General features: G+C 36.5%; 2 protein-coding genes across 6 annotated transcripts in view; one reads left to right on the forward strand and one right to left on the reverse strand.

Annotated features, from left to right (window-relative positions):
- The window catches only part of LOC107582195 (cadherin-18-like), a 298,071-nt gene that overhangs the window by 102,950 nt on the left and 170,531 nt on the right, over positions 1-24,590 (reverse strand). For 3 of the 5 annotated variants that reach the window (XM_016267946.1, XM_016267947.1, XM_016267945.1), the window contains exon 2: positions 4,708-5,384. In XM_016267946.1, coding sequence (XP_016123432.1) covers positions 4,708-4,956 — 249 coding nt within the window. In that variant the 5' untranslated portion in view covers positions 4,957-5,384. Of the gene's footprint in view, positions 1-4,707; positions 5,385-6,458; positions 6,467-14,380; positions 14,392-24,590 lie in introns of those variants that run through there. The other 2 variants (XM_016267948.1, XM_016267944.1) reach the window with 1 other exon arrangement.
- LOC107582206 (UPF0329 protein ECU05_1680/ECU11_0050-like) lies at positions 20,877-22,738 on the forward strand. The gene is made up of 2 exons (XM_016267956.1): positions 20,877-21,150; positions 22,524-22,738. Exons 1-2 carry the CDS (start codon positions 20,877-20,879, stop codon positions 22,736-22,738), a joined length of 489 nt encoding a protein of 162 aa, XP_016123442.1.

Below are 24,590 nucleotides of genomic sequence, written 5' to 3' on the forward strand. Positions count from 1 at the left end.
TAATGCAATTTTAAATCACTGCCATCTGTTTAATACCCAATACAATGTATTACAATTGTATTGTTACAATGTCAGGCCACACGAAAATAAATCGTCTAGTTCTGTCTGTCTCGCTAATATAGCCATTTTTTCCAGCTGAACACACAACATATATTTTTATTCAATATAAATGCTCAGAAAGGATTTTGCTCTCATTTTGCCTGCCATGCTTACAGCTAAAAAATGTAAATATAAACCTTTTTTTCCTCATCTTATTGTCACACAGATGCATTTTTGTACTTGATTTTCGCTCGCAGAGGCAATTTTCCATTGTTGCCTTCAAGTCCTCTTGGGAAGTTTGTACTTATGAGCTCAGAAGTTGGAATTATGCTGAGAAGTGTATTCTAATTTAGGTGGGGGAAAAGGGATGTCTGGGGACTAATTTACGCTTGATCTGTATTTTATGCTTTGTATAAATCATTCATGCACAGAGAATGATGGGAAATACTTAAATAACTTCGTACATGAAATGTGTTCACACTACAAATATGGCAAAATTATAACTTATGATTAAAAACAACTTGCTTCCTCTATTATGGTTTCATAATTCCATTTAAATTCTACTGATCAAGTAAGTAGCTGCATATTTAGACAAAACTTTTTATTTTTGCAAGCAACACTTTAATTGCAAATATTTCATTATAATATCCTCCTGACTGCCAGGAAAACAGTTTGTGAATTTAGTATTTTGTCATGTCATTACATTGTTAAGAGCATAAGAAAAATAAATTGAAAAATTATATGTTATTCATATGTTATGCCATGTCCTCTGTAGAGGACATCAGGATTCCTGTGTTTTTTTTTATATATAAAAAGACATGAATAGACACGAAAAGACAAAAACAGTGGGATTTTTATTTTAATCACAAATCAATTTTAATTTTTTTATACCAAACTTTATATAAAGATGATTCTCAACTATGTTATGAAAGATATTTTTAAAAAACATTTTCTTTATGCAAAATGTGTATAAAATGGCCATAAATGAGCTTTTCCATTATATACAATGTGTCTATAAACTGTATCTAATTTGCATATTAATGTGTTCTTGGGGTAACATAGAATGAACAAATAAGTGCAATAATTAGCATGATTTTCATAATAATATCTAATATTTAATAGGAATATTGATATATAATTGTTTCTCTATTCATTTGTTGTGTCTCCCAAAATGTGTAATAAACATGCTTTAAGTCCTGGTGTCCTCTACAGTGGACATGTATGAAATCGATGTCCTGTTTCATGACAGGAGGTCATATTTTGATTTGAAACCCCATAACATTTTCCTGAGATGTTGATTTATGACAAACAATTTTAAAATTTGTCAGATTTAAATGATACATTTAAATATGATAATATTACAACATATTATCATATTTCCATAAGGGTGTTACACTTGATCACTAAATTAATGCCAGCCATGTTTAAAGACCAAGGAGAGGGAGTGGTCATGGTGAAACATCCAATCATTTGGTATCTCTGAAAAGCCATGAAGGTGCTCTGTACAGGACATCCTGACTTAAAACTGTAACATGTAACAAAACTCCATGGCTGGTAGTCAGGAGGACATAGTAGATATTTCTGCAGCTATGATCATATAAAGTCTTGGTCACACTAGACTTTGAGCGTGCAAAATTTCTTCAAACACTGCAATGGTTGTGATATGATGTCATGCACTGCAGCATCTTTTTTACAAATAAATAAATACGTTTCAACATATAACATGTAAAAACAAAACATTTCAAATTGCATACCTCCTGCAAGATCCGAGCAGCTGCCATTAAGATACATGTGAATGCTAACAGATATCTTGCTCATTTTCCAACATATAATGCCCTTGCTGACCGCTCACCTCATTCCAACACGATTTGAAAGCAGCAAGTGAGAAATAATGTCTGTCTCTTTTCTCTCTTTCTCTGTCTGCACGTCTGTCGCTCTTCTCCCTGCATTACCTTATGCTTGAGTACCCTGAAAAATGATCAACTGCCACACATTTCCATATTTCTGAAGATAAGAAAAGTCAATCTGCACACAGACAACTTAACCAGCTTCCTGCGGCCTCATTGTGTGACGCTTCAGTAAAGAGACGTAAAGCACACGGACATGACCTGCTGAATCAATCTCTGCTTCAGAAAGAGAGACACAAAGAGAATAAAAGGAGGACACTGGGATGGAGTAGCGCCCCCGCTAACCATCTCACAGTACCCTTTAAACAATGCTTATTGAATCAATTTACAATGCCTAATGCAGTTTTTGAGTACTGGGGAGTTCAAGGACAGTGCCGATGTGTCTTTCATTGGACTGCTACTGTTATGTGAAAAGGTACCTTGATGATGAATATGTTTATATCTGACAAATGGATTCTTCAATATTTATTTTTTTTCAATAGTGAATTTCAATGGTCAATGGAATTTAAAAAAATACAATCTAAAATGTGCAGTATCACAGAAGTGTAAAATTTTATTTATTTAAAATAATTTCCACATCATATTTAAAATAATTATATTATACATATTTGAATATTTTTAAGGTTTTTGAAAGGAGCCTCTAAGTCTTACCCAGGCTGCATTTATTTGATCAACAATAATTTATTTATTTGATCAACAGCAAAATGATAATAATAATAATAATAATAATAATAATAATAATAATAATAATAATAATAATAATAATAATAATACGGAAGTTCTAAATAATAATAATAATAATAATAATAATAATAATAATAATAATAATAATAATAATAATAATAATAATAATAATAATAATAATAATACGGAAGTTCTAAGCGGCCATGGATTATTTTTTTTTTTCGCTTCTTGTTTTCTCGTTATAACGACTTATTTTCTCGTTATATCAACATAACGAGAGTTGTTTTCTCATTATAACGACTTAATTTTCACGTTATATCGACATAACGAGAGTTGTTTTCTCGTTATAACGACTTAATTTTCTCGTGATCTCGACATTAAAAAAAGTTGTTCTCTAAGTTACAAAACTGCACCAACAGGTGGCACTATTGACCTGAAACAACTCTCGTTACGTCGATATAACGAGCAAATGAAGTCGTTATAATGAGAAAACAACTCTCGTTATGTCGATATAACGAGAAAATAAGTCGTTATAACGAGAAAACAAGAAGGAAAAAAATAATAATGCATGGCCGCTTAGAACTTCCGTATAATAATAATAATAATAATAATAATAGTAATAATAATAATAATAATAATAATATGAAATATTATTATAAGGTAAAATCAACTTCATTTAAATGACAATTAATAATTTTAAAATGTTTTCCATTTGAATACGCATGTTTTTAATTTGTTTCTTTACTTTAATTTATGATTAAGATTACAATGTAGGACAATTTCTACACATTTTATTTTAAATGGTAAAAAAAAAATGTTTATTCATGGCCAGATTATGAAAATATAAGAAACAAATGACTGGCTTTTCTTTCAGGGCAGTTAAATCGGCATGTCATGTCTACAGTCCATTTATCGCATTATTTAATTTATTTTTGCCAATATTTTCAAAGTCTAATATTTCAAAAAGTATTGTGGGAAAAAATAGTGAAAATGACACAAATATAAAAAGCAATAATTTTCAAGTAATTTTCATTAACTATAAAAGTAAAGAAGATATTTGAAAATTAAATCATCCTAAAAGTAATACTTCCTTCACGCACATAAAGCTCTCTATATGCTATATCTCTATAGCCTATAGCATTTATATAGTAAAACACACACAAATGTGGTCAGTGCAAAAGTTTCCATGCTGACTGCAGACTGACTTGCTAATGCTAATAGATTCATGGCCCTGTTTGCAATTTGGCATGGACACAAAATTCATGTTTCACAAGATCGACAAGCCCATGAGGCAAACACAGGAGAACCGGCATGACTCTAGCCAAAATGATGAAGGCTGTCAAATCTCAAACACGAACCAATAAGTCAAGCTGCAGTCCTGAGCTGCTGTTTTGCTGTGCTAAGCTAACTCCATGCAAAGATGTTATCGATCAAGGCCTGCGGGTGTAGACAAGTGATGGAATAAGGTCAGAGAAAGAGCAAAAGGTCACTTGCTTGAATTACAAATTTATGTTGTTCATGAGCGTCTAACATGTTTCAACATTAGACTGCTGTTATATCCATGTTAAAAATAACATCAACAAGCCCAATGTATGTGCTGGTCTTAAAGCCAGCCAACATGGTCAGGCTGGTCTATTTGATGGTTTTAAAGGGGTTTTGGACTCTTATCAATTGGTCAGGCTGGGAAACCGCAACCAATTTAATTCAGCTAAGACTACCAAACCACCTTAGGCTGGTTTAAATCCCAAATTTTCATATACCCATTTAAAGTCCTTCCATTCAAGGAAAACAAACCAAAGACTTGTGCACTCCAATGTTTTGTCCAATAGCAGGCTGTAAATCATTATTCATTGCCTAAAGGTCATTGTATACAATAATAAAATAAATGTATTATGTATTACTTTAAAAAAAAATGTTTTTGCACGAACCAGGTAGACCAATTTATATTGGATTAATTAGTTGGTAAGTTGGTCAACCTGGTCTGCCAGCATTGGTTTAGCTGGTCGGCCAAGCTCACAAATGCCCCAAAACCTGCAAACTAGACCAGGCAAACCAGAACTGAAAATGTCACACTTACCTTTCCTACATATTGTGCATCTGGACCAATGTGTTCCTCTAAGACAAAGAACTGGTTCCATATCCATCCTCGTTTGGGCCGATGGTGGACCTCTGTTTCCCCGTCCTTAGTCTGGTTGTGGCTGTGAGTTGCATTGTGGCTCCTGGAAATTATTTTGGCTTGGCCGTGATGGCTCGCCTCATAACCCCTCTCCAGAAAACACAGGCACAAAAGTACAGGACACAAACAAGAGCTCGGGTTCACCTTCATGACTGCGAACAGGAGCCAAATTCCCAATATTCCAAAAGGATTCCAAAAACTACAGTGAAACTCCCAAAGTTCTGCGATATTCCAAACACACAGTTGTATTCCACAAATGGTATATTCCAAAGGATAACGATGGCTTCCAAACCCCCCTTCTCCGCCACCTTCTCGTCCTCCACCGCCACCAACCAGCAGCCACGTCTACTCCTTGGTCCCCCCCCTCGGATGGTCGTTGAGGGCCTTGATTTAATCAGACGCTGGACCGGAGGTCCAGAAAGCTTGAATGAGGTTCATATTTCAGTCGTTCATCTTGGAAAGGCAGCAGAAATGCACTGACATCATGCACTCTAAGAGCACTCGAGGAAGAACTTAGGCGAGTTCAAGCCCGGATCCAACAAACACGCAAGACGACAGCAGCGGCCATGTTGAATTTCCTGTGAAAAGATGAGATGGACAAACAATTTCAATGTTTCATATGGTTGCAAAATACCACAAGAAAGGAAACATCTCAAAAGACAATTAATTACGAGTATGGCACCATTGCTTAACATGTTCAAGCCAACATGGGATCAAAATGGACCCCTCCTATTTTACTAATGCATGCTGCTGGTCTTACTGTAAAATATTCATCAACACATGTTATTCCAAGAGGAATGGTTTGTTCTGAAATGAATTTCCCTTGATAATGTTAATCAATCAATACCCAATTAGCTTTTAGTCAGTTTCTACAATCACTGCGGCTTCACTGTGATGTCAGACAACCACTCTTTACCATTTTTTTTTCATTTAATATTTCCTTTCACTTTAAAAGATGTTACATTATGCAAGAAAAATGGCAATTTACATGGAAATTCAACCAAAATGAAAATTTTTGTCATCATTTACTCACAGCATCCACCGTCGTTGAATGGAAAAGAGTAGATTGGACATTTCCGTCATGCCATTTCATCTTTTATGAAAGTCGACCAACGTGAGGATGGGTAAATGAAGACAGATTTTTATTTTTTGGGTGAACTATTCCATTAAAAGTAGTAATTTATGAAATTTCCTCCCAGAGACCCAAAACAACAGATGCTTGGCACAGTAAGTCCGTAACTAATTAGCTCCTAGTTATAATCAATATTTCGCTGTTTAACAAGGCTTGCCATCATGCAATACCTTTGGATTCAGTCATTTGCAGCGACTGCGGTGGAGACAGAACACGTTCACAATGCAGACAAATATAGTTTCTCATCCTAAATTAGCAGTAGTTAATATGAAGATGTATAAGCATATCTAATGCAAAATGATTATCTCTCAGAAGGATGAGTTGTGCTCGGGTAACCTGAAATACACATTTTTGAGTGTTCTTGGTGATACAGAAGGTTGCTAAACCAGGTAAGCATAAGACACTTTAGTCATGCTTTGGTAATAAACAGAACACAAACATTTAATCATGAAATAGTGTATAGTTGCGAGCGGCATATTTAGTTTAATGAATGCAGAAATGCTAATCCCTTTCTATGCACCAACAGCACTCTCATCAAGGTTTAAAAAGGACAGAAATTTTATAAAATATAATTAAATGTGAGAAATCTACAGGATTCTGCATGCTGTAAATTACCACGGCAAGTAGACTTGACTAAATATGCCTATGCTTACATATAGCTAATGGTATTAAGGTCACCAGCAAATGACCATGTATGCTGCATCAGAGAAAGTGATTTCAATGAGAAAGATGCGTTTCACAGATGTTGGAGAAAAAGAAGAAAAAAAATCTCAAGGATTTGCAAAAACAAAGGTATTTCATGCAAACAAAAACTTATGAAACCAGCTGCAATGCAATCTGACCAAAGTCCCTATGTAGATATAATCGGCAAAGAAATATAGGGGGAAAATGCTAAATTCTTATCCAGTTGTATGAACAAAGACCAAATTCTCCACAGTTGATTTAACAACACATTTACAATTAGCAATAAAGCTCAAATTACACTTCAAATCTGTATTTTTAATTCTGGTTCAACTAATGAACAAACTACATCAGAGATTTTTGTGGTGTTTAAGTGCCTTAACTAATATAAAAGACACATTCTGTACACTGCATTGCTACACAGTATTTTTCATTGTACATACATTAATTGATATTCTTATTGAATATATCTACAGTAAATAAATTTTAAATAGAAATCCAATGTGTATGCATCCAACAGTTTGCAGAAGTTTCTTTAAAGCCAACTGATTTCAGGATGACAGAAACATCCAACAACTAACTAACCACCACCAGAGAACATGCAAGCTTCCGATTCTAATACTGTCATTGGCGTCAAATCCTTTAAAGTGTAAACAGTTATAATCCCCTTAAGAATGTACATATGTTCTGGATTCTTGGATTATCCTCATGTTTGAGCAAGCTCTTCACCCAGGAAATAGTACAGCTCGCATTTAGTCACCGGTGACGACCATCAAAAGAGTCGGTTGTTATACCAAGAATTCCATCAGAGAGGGAACCTAAACATACTCACGACTTTCAGTCAGAAGTGTTAAACTCAATCAATTAGCTGCTCACAACACTTCAACAAAAGTGTCCACAAACATGCACTGCATGCATGCATTAACAGACAATGCAGTGGTTCTCAAAGTGTGGGGTTATGCAGGAGACTTATAAATATATATATAAAACTCATACAACATAATACAATGTTTAGTGAATGATGACTCAAATTTCGATCTGGCCTTACACAAAGCAATCGCATGGCTTTAAAAGATAGCACACAAGTTGCATTGTACTGTTTTTATTGCACGTTTATGTCCTTTTTGGACAATACTTGTCTCAGCAGTCAATAGCTATCCATCTCCTTTTGTGCTCCATAGACTATTCGTTCAATGTAGCTCCAGCAATGTAGTATTTAAAACAGGGGGTTTACAAAAAAAAAAATGTCTATGAGAAGAAGAAAATGCCACAAAGAAAAGGAAATAGCTATGATTATTATTAGAAATCATGATGGTTAATATTGTGACTGAAGTGCAGCCTATCACTTATTTTTTTTATTATTGTAAAATTAATATATAAAATGAGTTTAAAAATGATACGATTGCTCACTGTTGATTTGACATGTTACTGAAGCAGAAGTTTTTACAAATAGTTTTGGAGATTTTCATCTCTCCCCATTCAAATAGAAGCTGTACTGTATGCTTATTACCTACATAAAAAAAAGCATCCCAGAGACATTGCTAAGATGGCCCTGTGTGAACCGACAGGCTTTCCCCACAGCACTGCTTTTCTCTGAGGTGAGGCGGTGGGGTATTAGCCTCTGGACTGGATTTGACAAGGTATGTTCCGGATTTAAACAACTCCTCTGTCTGTGTGTGTGTGTGTGTGTGTGTGTGTGTGTGTCTGCACCTTCTGAGTTGCTCTTCAATGTAATGAGCACTGATGTAACGATTGTATTGCCGATTATAATTAAAACACCCTTTCAATCCCCCCTTCCTCCTCCACCCTCTTTTCTTTTGCTCTCAGTCCATTGGTTACGGCTCACAGCTGTGTTCAATCAATGGCAGCTGGTCTCTAGTAGCGAGGCATTCATACAGCGGTGGGGACTTTCTCTACTGTCTAATCAGAGAACAGCAGGACACGCATTTCATGTCATAATGGTTTAGATTACAATATCAGCATTGGGTTCTGCTACCAAATCTGTATTATGTATAGAAGCAAACTGGAATATCACCAGTGGAACATGAGGTTTGGAACAGTTTATCAAAAGAACAATGGAAATACTTTGTTATTCATAGTCGTATGAGATTTCAAATAAACACTGTTGAACTTTATGTTTATTAAAGAATCCTGGGAGAAAAATGTATCATAGTTTCCAAAAAAAAAAAAAAAAAATATATATTTTTTTTTTTTTTTTTTTTTGAGCAGCAAATCAGTATATTAGAATGATTTCTGAAGAATCATGTGACACTGAAGACTGGAGTAAAGATGATGAAAATTCAGCCTTGCATCACAGAAATAAATAAATCTATCCTATCATTCGGTCTATTCATCCGTCCATCCATCCATCCATCCGTCTGTCTATCTATCATTCTATCTATCCTATCGTTCTGTGTATCTATCTATCTATCTATCTATCTATCTATCTATCTATCTATCTATCTATCTATCCTATCGTTCTGTGTATCTATATATCTATCTATCTATCTATAGTATACATTAGGGCTGTCAGTCGATAAAAAAATATTTAATCTAATTAATTACATGATGTGTCGATTAATTAATCAAATTAATCGCAAAATAAATTTGACTGTGAAAATACCTACAAAAAGATTATTTAAAGCTATTTTGTGTTGAATGAGAAAGTATTAAGTAGACAGTTAAGTTTAAGTTTAGAAAGAAAATAATGTATTTGATTCAACATAAAATGTATTACACAAACATTTAAGCTACAACGGTAATAAACTATGGAATATATATATATATATATATATATATATATATATAGATAATTTGCGAAAAAACCCAAATAATTTGTTGTTCATACAATGAAAGTCATTAACCAAAACAACTTTGTTGTTCCACAAAAGAAGTGTTTGAAACGACTTGAGGGTGAGTAAATTATGACAAAAATAAAAATGTATGGGGTGAACTAGGCCTATCCGTTTAATGTTTTCATTATTATTATTATTATTATTATTACCATAAACCCAATCTTAAGTCGCTTGGGCATATTTTTAGCAATAGCCAAAAAAACATTGTATGGCTCAAAATTATCGATTTTTGTTTTATGCCAAAAATCATTAGGATATTAAGTAAAGATCATGTTCCATGAAGATATTTTGTAAATTTCCTACTGTAAATATATCAAAACTTAATTTTTGATTAGTAATATGCATTGCTAAGAACTTCATTTGGTCAACTTTAAAGGTGATTTTCTCAGTATTTATATATTTTTTTGCACCCTCAGATTCCAGTTTTTCAAATAGTTGTATATTGTCCTATCCTAACAAACCATACATCAATGGAAAGCTGATTTATTCAGCTTTCAGATGATGTATAAATCTCAATTTCGAAAAATTGACCATTATGACTAGTTTTGTGGTCCAGGGTCACAAATAAGAAACTAAATCTGCCAGCAGGTGGCGGTAAATTTCTTCATTCGATTCGTTCAAACCGCTGATTCATTCAGGAATTCAGTAAACGGCTCACTTTATGAATGGGCTTTTGAATCATTGATTCACACGATTCGTTCGAAACGCAGATTCATTCAGAAACTAAACACAGCTGTTTTGCTCTGAGACGCGCACCAATTCTGCTGTGGCTTTAAAGGTAATATGTTCTCTGCGAAATTGAGCAAAAACACATATTGTTGTGTTTAAAATGTAACACAATATCAACTTTTTATTTACTGAACTGTTGTATAAAATCACATTTAAACTTGTGATATTCGGGACAAAATCAGCACTAGTTTAATAATAGCCTACTGCTCTCCCTGCTCGTGTGATATCGAATAAATATGAGACAAAAACTCATACAGGGGCATTTTTTTGCACCAATATTTTGAATCTTAGGGCATAGCTGCATTTATGGAGTTGTTGTCCTGCATCATATTTGTCAACAGTCAACTGTATGGACTGTAAGATGACGTACAGGTCTGGGGGTGGGGCCAGTGCATTAGCTGCATTCAAATATTTGAATTGCGTTATTTTTTCATAACTAATTAATTAAGTTAACCCGTTAAATGGACTGCCCTAATATATGTAAGGGATAATCAACGGCTAGCCGTGCATTAAAGGATTTTAAATGCATGACATGGAGGCAAAGAACCGCCAGATGTGAAGCAGAAGATGGTTGCCTCCGCGAAGTGCATTTAAAATAGGACTGCACGATAAATCGCATGCGATATTTAATGCGCATCTTGTCAGTAAAGCCGCTTCTGTAATCAGTGGTAAATCTCCATCACGTGCGTGCTTTCACATGAAGCAGCATTTACTACAAAGAGCCGTTGTTCACTGACAAGCTGTGCAAAACCACGTTCATATATGATTCTCAGTGAACAACGGCTAGCCATTGATTATCCCGCTTATTCCATTGTCATTTGCCAAGTTATAGACAAGTTAAAACTAGTATTGCTCTTTGCAGCACAATATTTGACCGATACTACCAAAATGATAGTTATTTTCATCAGTTACGGCACGTTAGCGCTAGCATTCTGCCCGCTTCAAATCATACACAGAGATGAAATACTGAGGTAAGACCACATTTATTTGAATAAATAATAGCATGTATTTCAATTAATTATCGATCGATCGAGAGAGAAAGAGACAGAGAGAGATGACTAGAAAACCTGTCCGAGTTGTGCTTAAGACAATAAAATATATGTGTGAACATTTACAAAAAGGAGGAAGACCGATAAGAACAAGTAAGACCAAAAAGGAGAGAGAGTGGATAACATTAGAGCAGAGAAATGAGACGGCGATGAAGAGAATGAGGCCTTGTGTTGCCTGGAGCGAGTATTTTTCATGACCTGCTGTGATTTCTCAGTCTGGACCCTCTGCTGATATCAAACTACAGAAGGAGAGAGGAGGGTACGGAGGGTCAAACTACCTACGGCAGAAGAGAGAAAGACTAATGATAACCGCTGTTAGAACACATTGTCAGGCAGATGGAAGAGTAATCGCTCTAACAGTGAAGTAGACCAATTACTATGGCATAGACTGGACATTATTTCTAAATAAATTCACACTACTTATTTGAATAATGGTTTTTAATATTGGATCAACCTATAAATGGCACCATTTGCTGGGTCTCTAAAGAATATTGCCCAACTACACCACTAAATAATTTTCTATCAGTATGACTACAAAAATTATACAGATATAAAGCTACAAGAAAATGCCACAAAAAAATAAGGGAAAAAAAAAGATAAAAGTAAAAAAGAAAAAATGTAAACAGTAATAATAAAACAATTAAAAAATATTATTTATATAAAAACTGGGTGTGCAGAGGTATGTAAATACATATGTTGACAGGCAGGTAGGAAAGCCTCGCTTAATGTTCGGACCGAACATTTTGATAGGACGAACATCTTACACCTTCTACAGAATATATAAATACAGATAAATACATTTAGACCATTGATATTTAACCTAAAACCATAAATAAATAAATAAATAAATAAATAAAAGTATTGCTCTTTGCAGCACAATATTTGACCGATACTACCAAAATGATAGTTATTTTCATCAGTTACGGCACGTTAGCGCTAGCATTCTGCCCGCTTCAAATCATACACAGAGATGAAATACTGAGGTAAGACCACATTTATTTGAATAAATAATAGCATGTATTTCAATTAATTATCGATCGATCGAGAGAGAAAGAGACAGAGAGAGATGACAGTTGTGTGTACCTGCGTGCTGCGTCTGCGCATCTCTCTGTACAAACAATTACTTCAAAAACAGCGATTTTATCACCTCGTTGCTGAGGAATATAATGTAGCGATCTAGTATCTAGACTATTTTATTAATAAAAATCACGGGGAAGCGTTGACAACAAGTCTGTGTGTCTGTGCAGCGCAATCAGCAATCTCTGACCTCTCTCGCTCTCTCTCGCTCTCTGTGTGTGTGCCTGTGTGTTTGTGTACGTCAAATAAAGCAGCGCATTAATATGGAATGGTGATTAAACTGACTTGGAACTACCTGTGCATTAAACGGTTTTACTGCATACCTGCCAGCCAATCAATATAGCATTAATTAAAATATTTATATATAATGTATAATATGATTAATATTATATAACTATAATTTTATAAATAATATTAAAGGATGTAAATAAAGGAGCATTAATATAAAATGAATAACATTGTTTTTTTCTAAACATTTCATTTATAAACAAGTGTAGGGATTTCTGTCATGAATGGACACTGATATGCCACAGAAACAACTCATCATGAGATGACGAACCAATCTATTCAAGAGGTAACACAGAGATCTTTTGTATCAGGACTACAACTCATAGATACCTCGTGATGTCTTGTGACCGCCAATGAATGAACTACTACATCCAACAGGAAGAGGACGAGTAATTTAATCACCCCCTAAGGCTTGCAAAACAACGGACGTAAAGAACAGTGATAATGTGATTGAATCAAACTCAGCAAACCACCGCGTGACGTGTATGGACCTCAGGAAATTCCCCCTCCCTTCCTTTCTCTATTAGCAGAGGAAACGCGGACATTGCATGGACCAAGTTTGAAAGACAATAATTTAAAATAATTTAAAGTATCGGAGCAATATACTCCCAAATAATAGGCATTCTGTTTGATGTGTTTATTGTAACCTATGAAGTTTAATCGATGTTTTATAACCCCTTTTTATAGATAAAGTGATTAAAGGTACTCTGTGTATGCCAGATATGCGAAGTTTGAGCTTGTGGGAATGATCATGATATTTAAATAACCTGGGTACACTCTTAAAAATAAAGGTGCTTCATGATGCCATAGAAGAACCTTTTTGTCTAAATGGTTCCATAAAGAACCTTTAACATCTGAAGAACCTTTCTGTTTCACAAAAGGTTATTTGTGGCGAAAGAAGGTTCTTCAGATTACAAAAAGTTATAAAAGAGATGGTTCTTTAAAGAACCTTTGACTGAATGGTTCTTTGTGGAACCAAAAATGGTTATTCTATGGCATCGCTTGAAGAACCTTTTGAAGCACCTTTATTTTTAGAGTGTATGAGTGAAAATGTGTTATTTTGAAAAATGTGTGTTGTACGACACTTTATAAGAAGTTATTAAAACGTGCAGGAATACACCCACGGGAGCTTGTGACTTGTGCATGAAAAAAGGCTAAGCCCCGCAGCCACCATCTGATTGGAACAACGACCTGTGGGATGGACCAACATCGAGCCTGCTTAAAAGGGACACAAAGCTCTCTCGGGCTCGCTCGCTCTCTCTCTCTCAAGACCTTTGGCTTTCACTTTGGTAACCGCGCTACAAGCGCTCCCATGCCGTAACATCCCACGAGCGAGACTCCAAAACTCAAACACTTCAGTTGAAACTCCGTGACTGCCAAACTTCAAAGTCTAAAGCCAAGCAAAAGGAAATCTCAGAAGAACTCCAAACATCACTCTCCGTGCTCAAGGCAACCGACTTCCGAAGCTCCTACGTCACAAGGCAACCTCCAATCACCACGGAAGGCTTCCCCAAAAGAACATCACCCAAACGTCATCTGAGCAACCAATCCGAAAGCTCCGGGATTCCCTCAAGCAGCCATCCAGGAAGCCTGTTGTCAGCAACGAGAAAACCCCTCCACTTCTCAGATTTCAGCAAAACGCAAGTACAAACAAAGCTCCTATCTGCTGAAATCTGTGCTGAATTGATAATCAAGCAGTAAACGTAAGACAAATCTCTGCTTTGTGATTCTCTCGGGTTGAATTTAAAACCACTCGTGGAAACGAGTTAGAACTCTGGGAACTTCATACAAACTCCGTAACTTTCATTCTTCCGAACTGTATGTATGTATGTGTGTGTATGTATGTGTGTTTTAGCTTAGTTTTAATGTAATCTAGGATAGCCAATAAATTTGTGTTTCATTTATAAAGAATCATTGTCTGGTGTCGTATAATTTTAAAGTCAATCCTTGCAAAGATCACGTTACCTTGCTAGGAGCTGACCGTTGATAAGGTGTAAACCATTAAAATTTAAAATCAGTTCTAATCAGATTGACTTCGAATCTTCAGATCCGATTTCCTCTCAAAACCTGAGCTAGAAATATAATGAATGAGTTAAATTCCTTACAAAAGTTGGTCAAAAACTTTCTACATTAAATTCAGCTATGAGTTTACATTTTTGATGCTGTCCATATTCTGATATTGTACAAATTATCTTTGTCTATACAAACATTTACCAATGGGTTTCTTGTACATATGAATACCTGTAAACGCTAATGAGATCACAGAGCCAAAAGCAGTGTGAAAGTGGGAAGTACTCTGATGTCTGCACACATATATTCTTCAAAAATACATGTTTTACTGTACATGAACAGCTTTAAAACAACAGGACTGGAAGAGGCTTTGGGGGAGGTGAGAAATATTAACAGGTTTGAACACTCAAATAATGTATGTACACTGACTGCCAAACGCTCCCAGCCTACATCATGAAATATACATAAAAGTTCAGAAAGATCAGACGCTCACCAATGAAAGCACTCTCACACACACACACATACACACACACACACATAAACACACTCAGAGACAGGCTGAAATGATACTCATACAACCGGAATTACATTGTGAACAAATCTCTCCAGCAGCTCCTGAATATTCATTCAGTGGTGCTGGCCAATTTCCACTATCTTTTGGCAGCTGAAGGTGAGAAGGCCACTCAGACATTGTGTTTTCTGGTTGCCTGCATTGAAATGTCAGAAAAAATTGCACGGCACCTGCAGGAAATGACAGTTTTGATTTCAGAAGGCAGTTAAAAGTGAGAAAAGATCTTGCTTCCGATTATTCATGATGCCATGCAGCAGCGGGCAGCTTGCTTTCTTTCTTTTGGAGTTGAGCTCTGCAGCGTCACACAGAGATACCGGGCAGACGATCAGTCAAGTTTTATGTGAACTTTCAGACTTCTAACAATCACAAACGAGTTTTTTTTTCTAATTTCTTCCCTGGATGGCAATGAGATTACATAGAGAGCAAATGGAGACATTTGCTTCAGGCTACTGTTTCTCAATTTGTTTCTCCTGAGAAACAAACCAAGCAATAAAAAGTAACACAAATACAAGAAAATAGATACCAGCGAGAGTAGAGTAGAGTAGAGTAGAGTAGAGTAGAGTATAGTAGAGTAAAGTATAGTAGAGTAAAGTAAAGTAAAGTAAAGTAAAGTAAAGGCAACTTATAAAATAAATAAACCAGACCAGAGTAACCAAATAAAAAATAAAAAATCTCACATAAAATAAAATAATAAAATATAAGATAAAATAACAAAATAAATTAAATTAAATTAAATAGGCAGCTTCAAAGCTATCAAATAAAATAATAAAAAATAGACCAGACTAGAGTAATTGCACATAAAATAAATAAATGCAACTTATAAAGTTAATAATATAAATATTATAAAATAAAATAAAGCAAATATAGTAAACTCACATAAAATAAAGTAATACATTAAATTAAATAGGCAGCTTCAAAGCAATCAAATAAAACAATAAAGAAAATAGACCAGAATAATCACAGGTAAAAATAAATAAATAAAGGCAACTTATAAAATAAATAGAGTAATCTCACATAAAATGTATTAAAAAATTAATAAAATAAAATAAAACAAAAGACCAGACCATAGTAGTATCACATTAACAAAAATAAACTAAAATTAAATTCAAAGTATATAATAAAATTATAAATAAATTAAATAAATAAAAACATTATAATAAATAATTTAAAATATTATGAAAAACATGATAGTACTACATTACTTTTTTTGTGACATATCAGACTTTGCATTAGCTCATTCTTCACATTCTTAAAGACCATATGATCTGAGCTATATTACCCATTTTACTTGTATGTAATATGGGTAATATAGCTCTATGCTCCTCTTACTGTATATGCCAACCATTTGTTTCTCATTTGCATCTCTTTTGATTTCTCCACAAAAATGAGATCAGTAAGATCAGCTGAGAGCTAAACTGAAGTTTCTGAATTCCCCCAACAGTTTTTCCTCTGAGCATATTTCTTGTCCCTGTTTCACTCACTGTTTTATTTATTTATTTTTTCTTCTCAATGTTGGATCATACATCCAGACCAAAGTGACTGTTGTAAAAAAGCTCTGTTGTTCTGTTCTTCTGACGCGTCTGCAGCCATTTTAGAGGACAACCCGAAGCCATGAAAGCCAGCGTAAGCGACAATCTCTGCACAGCGTTAGTGGCCTAAATCACTCCTGCATCCCATCTGCCGCTTCATCTTTGATGAAGAGATGGAGAAGGAGGGGAAGGAGAGAGAGGAAATGAAGGAGGGAGGGAAAGAGAGAAGGGATTCTCCTCTTTCTCATCACAGAATGAGGACACTGCCTCTGAGACAGTATCCATCTGCTGCACTCTGCAGAGAGCCATTTTCACTCTGACAGTCTATTTACCTTTAAAACTCTCTTCTTCATCTCTCTCTCTGTTTCTCTCTCTCTCCCGTCTTATTCCCTTGCTGCATTGCAGCACACGTTGAGTTATGGTTTCACTGATATCATGTAGCAACAAAAAGCTCTTTACTGTGCAGTGCTGCCCAGTACAATCCTACGGTGTGTGGGGAAGGGCGGCACCTCTGCCGGTTACACGGTTACTGAACAGAATACACTTTCTGTGGACAGATTTATCTAGACGCTCTCAGTGCGCAGGACTGCTTTGCATCAGTTCCATATGAGAGCTATCAAGAAACAATGAGAAAATACAGAGCGGGATGTGACCCAAACAAGCCAAGACGAGGAACAACTTTGCATACTATTGAATCCAGTGTAGTATACACTATAGAACTTATAGGTGTGCAATCACAGGTTTGTCTATAGATTAAATGGTTTACAATAAAAATTTCAGTGGGAATTAAACAAACAAACAAATAAATAAATAAATAAATAAATACAAATAAATGACATTGAATAAAATACAATAAAAAAGACCAGACCACAGTAGTTTCACATAAAATAAGCTAAAATAACAAGTAGAGACCAAAGTAATCTCATAATAAAAAATAAACCTTAAAATGAAATAAAATATAATATAAATTGTAATATAATATTAATAAATAAAATATATTGTAAAACATCCAAAAACATTACTAACATGAAAAAGATCATGAAAATCAGTACTATACTGCTTTTTTTGGTCAGTGCTGTACCAACTTAAATTAGCCAAAATGTAATAAAATAAAATAATAAATATTAATGAAAAATATATACTTTAATTTATACAATTAAAATATATTTTTTAATTAAATTATTGTAACTATTTAAAGGTTTTGTCCTAGTCATTTTGTCCTAATCCCATGTAGTCTTACTATAACTTTTCTAATATCATGTGGATGAATATCAAATAACAAATACACACAGAGAAGCAAAAAATAAATAAATAGTTATTATCCACTGCATACAAATAGTAATTAATATAACTTATAAGTATAACTTAATTGAATTAGTATTTTAATTAGTACTTAGTAATTTAATAGGTTTTTACTACACATTTCAACGATAAACTATATATAATAATGCATGATCATGCCACATTCGTAAGTGTTTGTGATAACATCATCATCAAATTTTGATTGGCTAATGCTCCCATTTCACATAAGGAACTGCTGCTTCAGTACACAGTGTAATGGTTCATGAATATATTAGTGGTCGCTTCAGTACCAATTTAAACCTGTAATGTATTATAAAAGTACTCATGTATTTTTTTATATTGCTACTGTGTGCAGTTACAGGTGTGCATTTATTAGCATTTCAGAATTGCTTTAAACATGCCTCATCCAGTCATATCAGACATAATAAATGCACTGCAATGAATTAAGAAAACCTGTATGCAGCATTAGGCTTCAGGTTAGCTGACACTGCGGGATCTGATGTGTATTCAGCAGGGACAAACTCCACCATCTGACTGCTACACAATTATGCTTCATCTTTAAAAACTGCAGAGTGTACTCTGCCCAAAAAAGCCCAGACACAGATACACACACAGACGAAACAGTGAATAAAGTCTTCAGTCAAAGAACAAACTAGTGAAAGCATCTGTGTGAGCCATACAACAGCAACACTGAAACTTTCCCTATGGCACCTGTTCTAACTTCTCACACTTCTAATGAAATCTCTTTTTTCCCTCTCACATAACATCTCTCTGATTACTCTTGATGTGTGACTCTTCTAACGTCTTGTTCTCAGATCTGTGAGACTGAATTAGCACCTGTCTCTCTCACACAACTGTGTTTTAATACAGGCGGTGAGCTCCCTGCTGGGTTCTGAGGTCTTTAGCTGCATTTTGGTTTCTAGGAAACAGAACAGCATAATCAGAGTGGTCCCTCTATATGCATATATTCACACAGAATTCAAGATGAGATACAGTGCATTAGCTGTGCATATACAGTGTAATGGAAGAGGGTTTCGTGCATAATACCCTGAAGGGGTTTATTTTGCAATGACCAAATAACTACACATTATCCCATTATTGCAGGGCTACCTAGAAAATAAATACATTCATGGACATTAAATATTGATTTAAATTGAATTTATTGTATATGCGAAAAAAGAGCACAGCAAATGTAGAAAATGAGTTCCTACACTTTAGTAGCCATTATATAAATACATGATGTAGCTATATATATCCTTAACTTATGGAAAAAAATATATTAAGAATCTATGGAAAAAATTAAAAGACCACTTGAAAATTCTCAGTTTCTTTGGATTAATGATTTATAGTTATGTGTTTGAGTAAAACATATTTTTTGCTTTATTGTGTATAATGATGACATTTCTTCAAATATGAAATAAAAATGTTGTCATTTACAGCATCAGATGACAATTGGTCAAAACAAAAAATAAAATAAATAAAAAAAAGTTGCAAACTGAAAGAAAGGGGAGAGGGAAAAAGGAACAAGAAAGGACAAACGGAAAAGGAAAAGGGAAGTGGTGATAAAGGAAGCGGAAATGGAAATGAAAGCGGAAGGGGGAAAGAAAGGTGACAGAAAGAAGAAGAAGAGGAAAAGAGAAAGTACAAAATGGGAAGATGGAAATGGAAAGGGGACATAAATAAAACGGAAGGGGACAGTGAAAGAAAACGGGAAAAGGAATATGAATGGAAATAGAGGAGGAAGGGAGAAAGAAAAGAGAATGGACAGAAAGAACAGGAAATAAAGCCAAAGGGCAAAGGGAAATGGAAAGGGAATGAACGAGGAATAGGAGGGAAAGGGAAGAGGAAAAGAAATTAAAAGGTAAGGAGAAGGAGAAGAGAAAGAACAAGAACGGGAAAATGGAAAGGGTCAGAAAAGAAAAGAAAAGGGATAAGGAAAGGAAAAATGAAAGAAGATAGAAAAAGGGCAACGGGTGAGAAGGGAACCAAGTAGAATGGAAATGAGAGGGGAAGGGGAAAATAAAACTGAAAGAAAGGGGAGAGGGAAAAAGGAACAAGAAAGGACAAACGGAAAAGGAAAAGGGAAGTGGTGATAAAGGAAGCGGAAATGGAAATGAAAGCGGAAGGGGGAAAGAAAGGTGACAGAAAGAAGAGGAAGAGGAAAAGAGAAAGTACAAAATGGGAAGATGGAAATGGAAAGGGGACATAAATAAAACGGAAGGGGACAGTGAAAGAAAACGGGAAAAGGAATATGAATGGAAATAGAGGAGGAAGGGAGAAAGAAAAGAGAATGGACAGAAAGAACAGGAAAAGGGACAATATAAGAAGAGAAAATAGAAATGAAAAGGGAAAGGGAAGAAGAAAAAAAAAAAGAAAGTGGAAGGAGACAGCGACAAAAAAATTAAGAGGGGGACATAAATAAAACGGAAGGGGACAGTGAAAGAAAACGGGAAAAGGAATATGAATGGAAATAGAGGAGGAAGGGAGAAAGAAAAGAGAATGGACAGAAAGAACAGGAAAAGGGACAATATAAGAAGAGAAAATAGAAATGAAAAGGGAAAGGGAAGAAGAAAAAAAAAAAGAAAGTGGAAGGAGACAGCGACAAAAAAATTAAGAGAAAGGGAAAAGGAAGTAGAAGTAAAATGAAAGAGGAAAGGGAAAAGAAGTGAAGAGAAAGAAAGAAGGGGAAGAGGAAAAGGGAAGATACAAGAACAGAAAATGAAAAAGGAAAGGGGAAGGCATGAGATGGGAAAGGGAAGAGGAAAATAAAAAAAATGAAAGCGGAAGGAGCCTGAGGCAAAAAATTAAGAGAAAGGGAAAAGGAAGTAGAATTAAAATGAAAGAGGAATGGGAAAAGAAGTGAAGAGAAAGAAAGAAGGGGAAGAGGAAAAGGGAAAATACAAGAAGAGAAAATGGAAAGGGAAAGGGGAAGGCATGAGACGGGAAAAGGAAAAGAGGAAAATAATTGAAAGTAGAAGGAGAGTGCGACATAAAAAAGAGAAAGGGAAAAGGAAGCAGAATGGAAATGAAAGAGGAAGGAGGAAGGAGGAAAGAAAAGTGAAGGGACAAGAAAACAAGAGGAAAGGAAAAGGAAATGAGATGATTCAGGGTGGGAAAGAAAGTAAGGTACAATGATATTCAAGAAAAAGAGAGAAGAAAGACGGCAAACCAAAGGAACAGTACACAAGTAAACAATGCAAGGATGAAGACTGCATGTGCCATCACAGCTGGTCTGTGATCCACGCTCATGTTTCATCACACATTCTTCTCTCTTACCGAGACAAATCGCCACTTTCATGACAACTATAAGCATCCTTAACAATCTCACACAGAAGGATAATCACTTCATTGCAGGCTTTTTTGTCTCCCTAACGATGTTTCTCTCCTCGAAGTGCTGTTTCAAATCACTGCCTCAACACTTAGCAATAAGCCACACAGTATTTGTCTTGCGCAGACATGCTAACACAACAAACAGAGACGTATAGACATTATCCTCCTGCAGGCAAAGCAAAATCAGCCTCCAATGCAAGTTTACTTTCATGGTATTAATGACTTTCTGTGAACTGTGACACAGGCAGCTTTTAGCATCAAGAGTATTTGCTTAATTAAAGGGCTACAGGAAGTAATGAGCTGTAGATAGCCGTGTATTCTGCTCTATTAGGACAAGTCAGTTGTGCAGAGGATGAATTAGAAGAGCAGCATCACAGGTCTGAAGGTTATGATGCCTCAAGTGTTTCATTCACTTATTGACACTTTGGTTTTCTGCTTTATTCGGTGTGAACCACTTTTCAGAGGTTAACAGGGTGATGGTTATTATGTGGACTCCATTTAACACAGCGTGTTCTCATCAGAAGACCCTTCAAAGATGGACCCTTCTCTCAATGAAGTATTTAAAAGGCTATTGGTATCGGTAGTATGAAGTGATGGATTCCAGATCTTTTAACCTTCACCCTGTTTGTAACAAACAAGCATAAATATATTATTATTATTATCATTATTATTATTATTGTGTTATATTAAATTTTTTATTTTATTTTATATTTTGTGTTATTTTAAACAAGATAGTCCTTTAATCAATCCACAGCCACACGAGAAACGCAGGAGAAGAAAAAAAGTCAACATCAATACCGGAACTAAGGAGCTAGTGCAAAACACAGTGCTTAAATACTAGAAAAGGTAATTAGGTAGAACTGAAACAGGTGTGGAGGTTATTAATAAAAAACATGGAAACTAATAGACAAGGCAACTCAGGGAAATGTGGAGACTGAAACAGAACCTAAAACAGAACATAACTGTGACAGTTCGCCCCCCTACCGGAAGGCGCGTCCTCGCGCCTATAAACAGCCCAACTGAGGAGGGAGGGTGGGGAATCAGAAGGCGGGCGTGGTGCAGGCAATGGGAAAGGGGCATCGTTCATAGGGCCAGGGCGGAGTAGATGGAGGGAGGAGCCAGGGAGGAGAAGGGGCTGACAAACACTAGGGGGCTGACTGACAGAGACTGAGCTGCTGGAGGTGGAGACCCAGGTGGAGCCGAGCAGACAGAGAGCCAGAGCGACACAGCTGATCCGTAGGGCCAAGTTCGGAGCTGAAGGCTCAGGCAACCAAGGCGGAGGTGGGGATCCGGAAGACCGCAGCGCAGCCAGAGTGACTGAGGACGCAGGCGGAGCCAGAGGGAAGGAGGAGCATGACAGAGCCAGAGGGACAGAGTGATGAGGCGAAGCCAGAGGAGTGGAGTCCCGAGGCGGCGGATGGTCGACGACTGACCAAGGCAGAGCCGGAGGGATGAGTGAGCCCGGTAGAGTCAGTGGGATGACGGGCCACGGTGGATATGAGGGAGCTAGGAACTAAGGCGGAGTCGATGGGTCGAAGGACAGGGGGGAAGTCCAGGACTCGGAGGCTGAAGGCGGAGACAGGGGATCCTCACGCCTAGGCGGAGCTGGAGACTGGAAGTCCCAAAGCGGATCAGAGCACCCAGATGGCGCTGACTTAGGGTGAGCTGAGGGGATGACAGGCACCAGCGGAGACGGGGCAGAGGTACTGGCTGGCACAAGAAGAGGCAGAAGAGGGAGGCTGGGAGGGAACACAGGAGCTGGGCAGAACCAGCGGAGACGCAGGAGATTCAGATCTGGATGGAACCAGCGGAGACGCAGGAGATTCAGGGCTGGGCAGAACCAGCAGATACACAGGAGACATAGGAGACTCAGGAGCACTGGGTATTACCTCCTCAAACCAGTCTATTAAGTCCTCTTGAAAAATGTCTATCAGTTCCTCATAATGTCCAGTTGCAGCTCACCATCAGCGGCGGGAGTGTGGGCGGGGCTTCCCTCCAAGCCCTCGATCTCCACCAGTACTCCCTCAGGGACGGAGGATGTTCCCGGCTCATGCACATGGTCAGATGATTCTTGAGGCTCAGTCTCTGGGGCGATGATCGGCTCAGTCGTGGGTTTATGCGCTGGCTCACGTGTCGCGGCAGGCTCAGGCTCTCCGTCTGCGGTGGGCTCAGGCGATTGCTCCGTGCAGCGGGATGATGGCTGGCTGCTCTCTGGGTTTGGAGTGGGGCTGGTGAAGTCCTTCTCGGCGGGGCAGAAAGTCAATAAAGATCTGTTATTCACCAGCACCCACTCCACAAACGCAGCAAAATCCTCTCTGCCTCTTTGCCCATTTTCGATTATCCGGGAGGGACGCGTTGTGATGCACTGCCAAGATGGCGCTGGCCGGCTCCGCCCATTTTGGGCTTCAAAAATGCTCTTCAGAAACCTACGGGTGACATCACGGACACTACGTCCATGTTTTTATACAGTCTATGGTCTCACCTCACTCTTCTTGTCTGCTTCTCCTCATGCAACTGTCGGCACACTGCATTGAGCAGCCGCATTCAGTTTTTAAATTGCAGCGTCTGTTCTCTAACTGAACTAAATTATTTTTATTACTATAAAAAATCTAAATGACGGTGGGGCGGTGCCTAATGGAATATAATCCCATAATATATGTAGCAAATCAGCATATTAGAATGATTTCTGAAGGATCATGTGACACTGAAGACTGGAGTAAATTCAGCTTTGCATCACAAGAATAAATTACATTTTAAAATAGATTAATTAAAAAAAATAAACAGTTATTTTAAATCATAACTACTTCACCATAATACTGCTTTTAGTGTATTTTTTATTAAATAAATGCAGCCTTTGTAAGCAAAAGAGACTTCTTTCAAAAACATAAAATCTTACATGCGCAACTGAAGTCATATGATCCACAATGCACCACAGACCTAAGAACTAAACAAACATAAACCCATGACAGTCACACAAGCCATACATTTCATCAATGAGCTTTATATGAGGCCAATCAGCCCAAACGATGCACAAAACTACTCAACCGACTTGCACAGCATGCATAAATATTGACACAAACCGACTAGATGGAAGTAAACAAAACCATTTACTCATCCATATCCACAGATAAGAGTGCAGAACAGTTTGCAATGTATTGCAGCAATATTAAAGTAAACAGTCAGTTATGTCTAAAAAGTAAACAGAATATAAACAGAAAATAAATTGGATGT

This window comes from Sinocyclocheilus grahami, unplaced genomic scaffold, assembly GCF_001515645.1.
Source record: "Sinocyclocheilus grahami isolate Dianchi unplaced genomic scaffold, SAMN03320097.WGS_v1.1 scaffold41.1, whole genome shotgun sequence".
NCBI classification, from domain to species: Eukaryota; Metazoa; Chordata; class Actinopteri; order Cypriniformes; family Cyprinidae; genus Sinocyclocheilus; species Sinocyclocheilus grahami.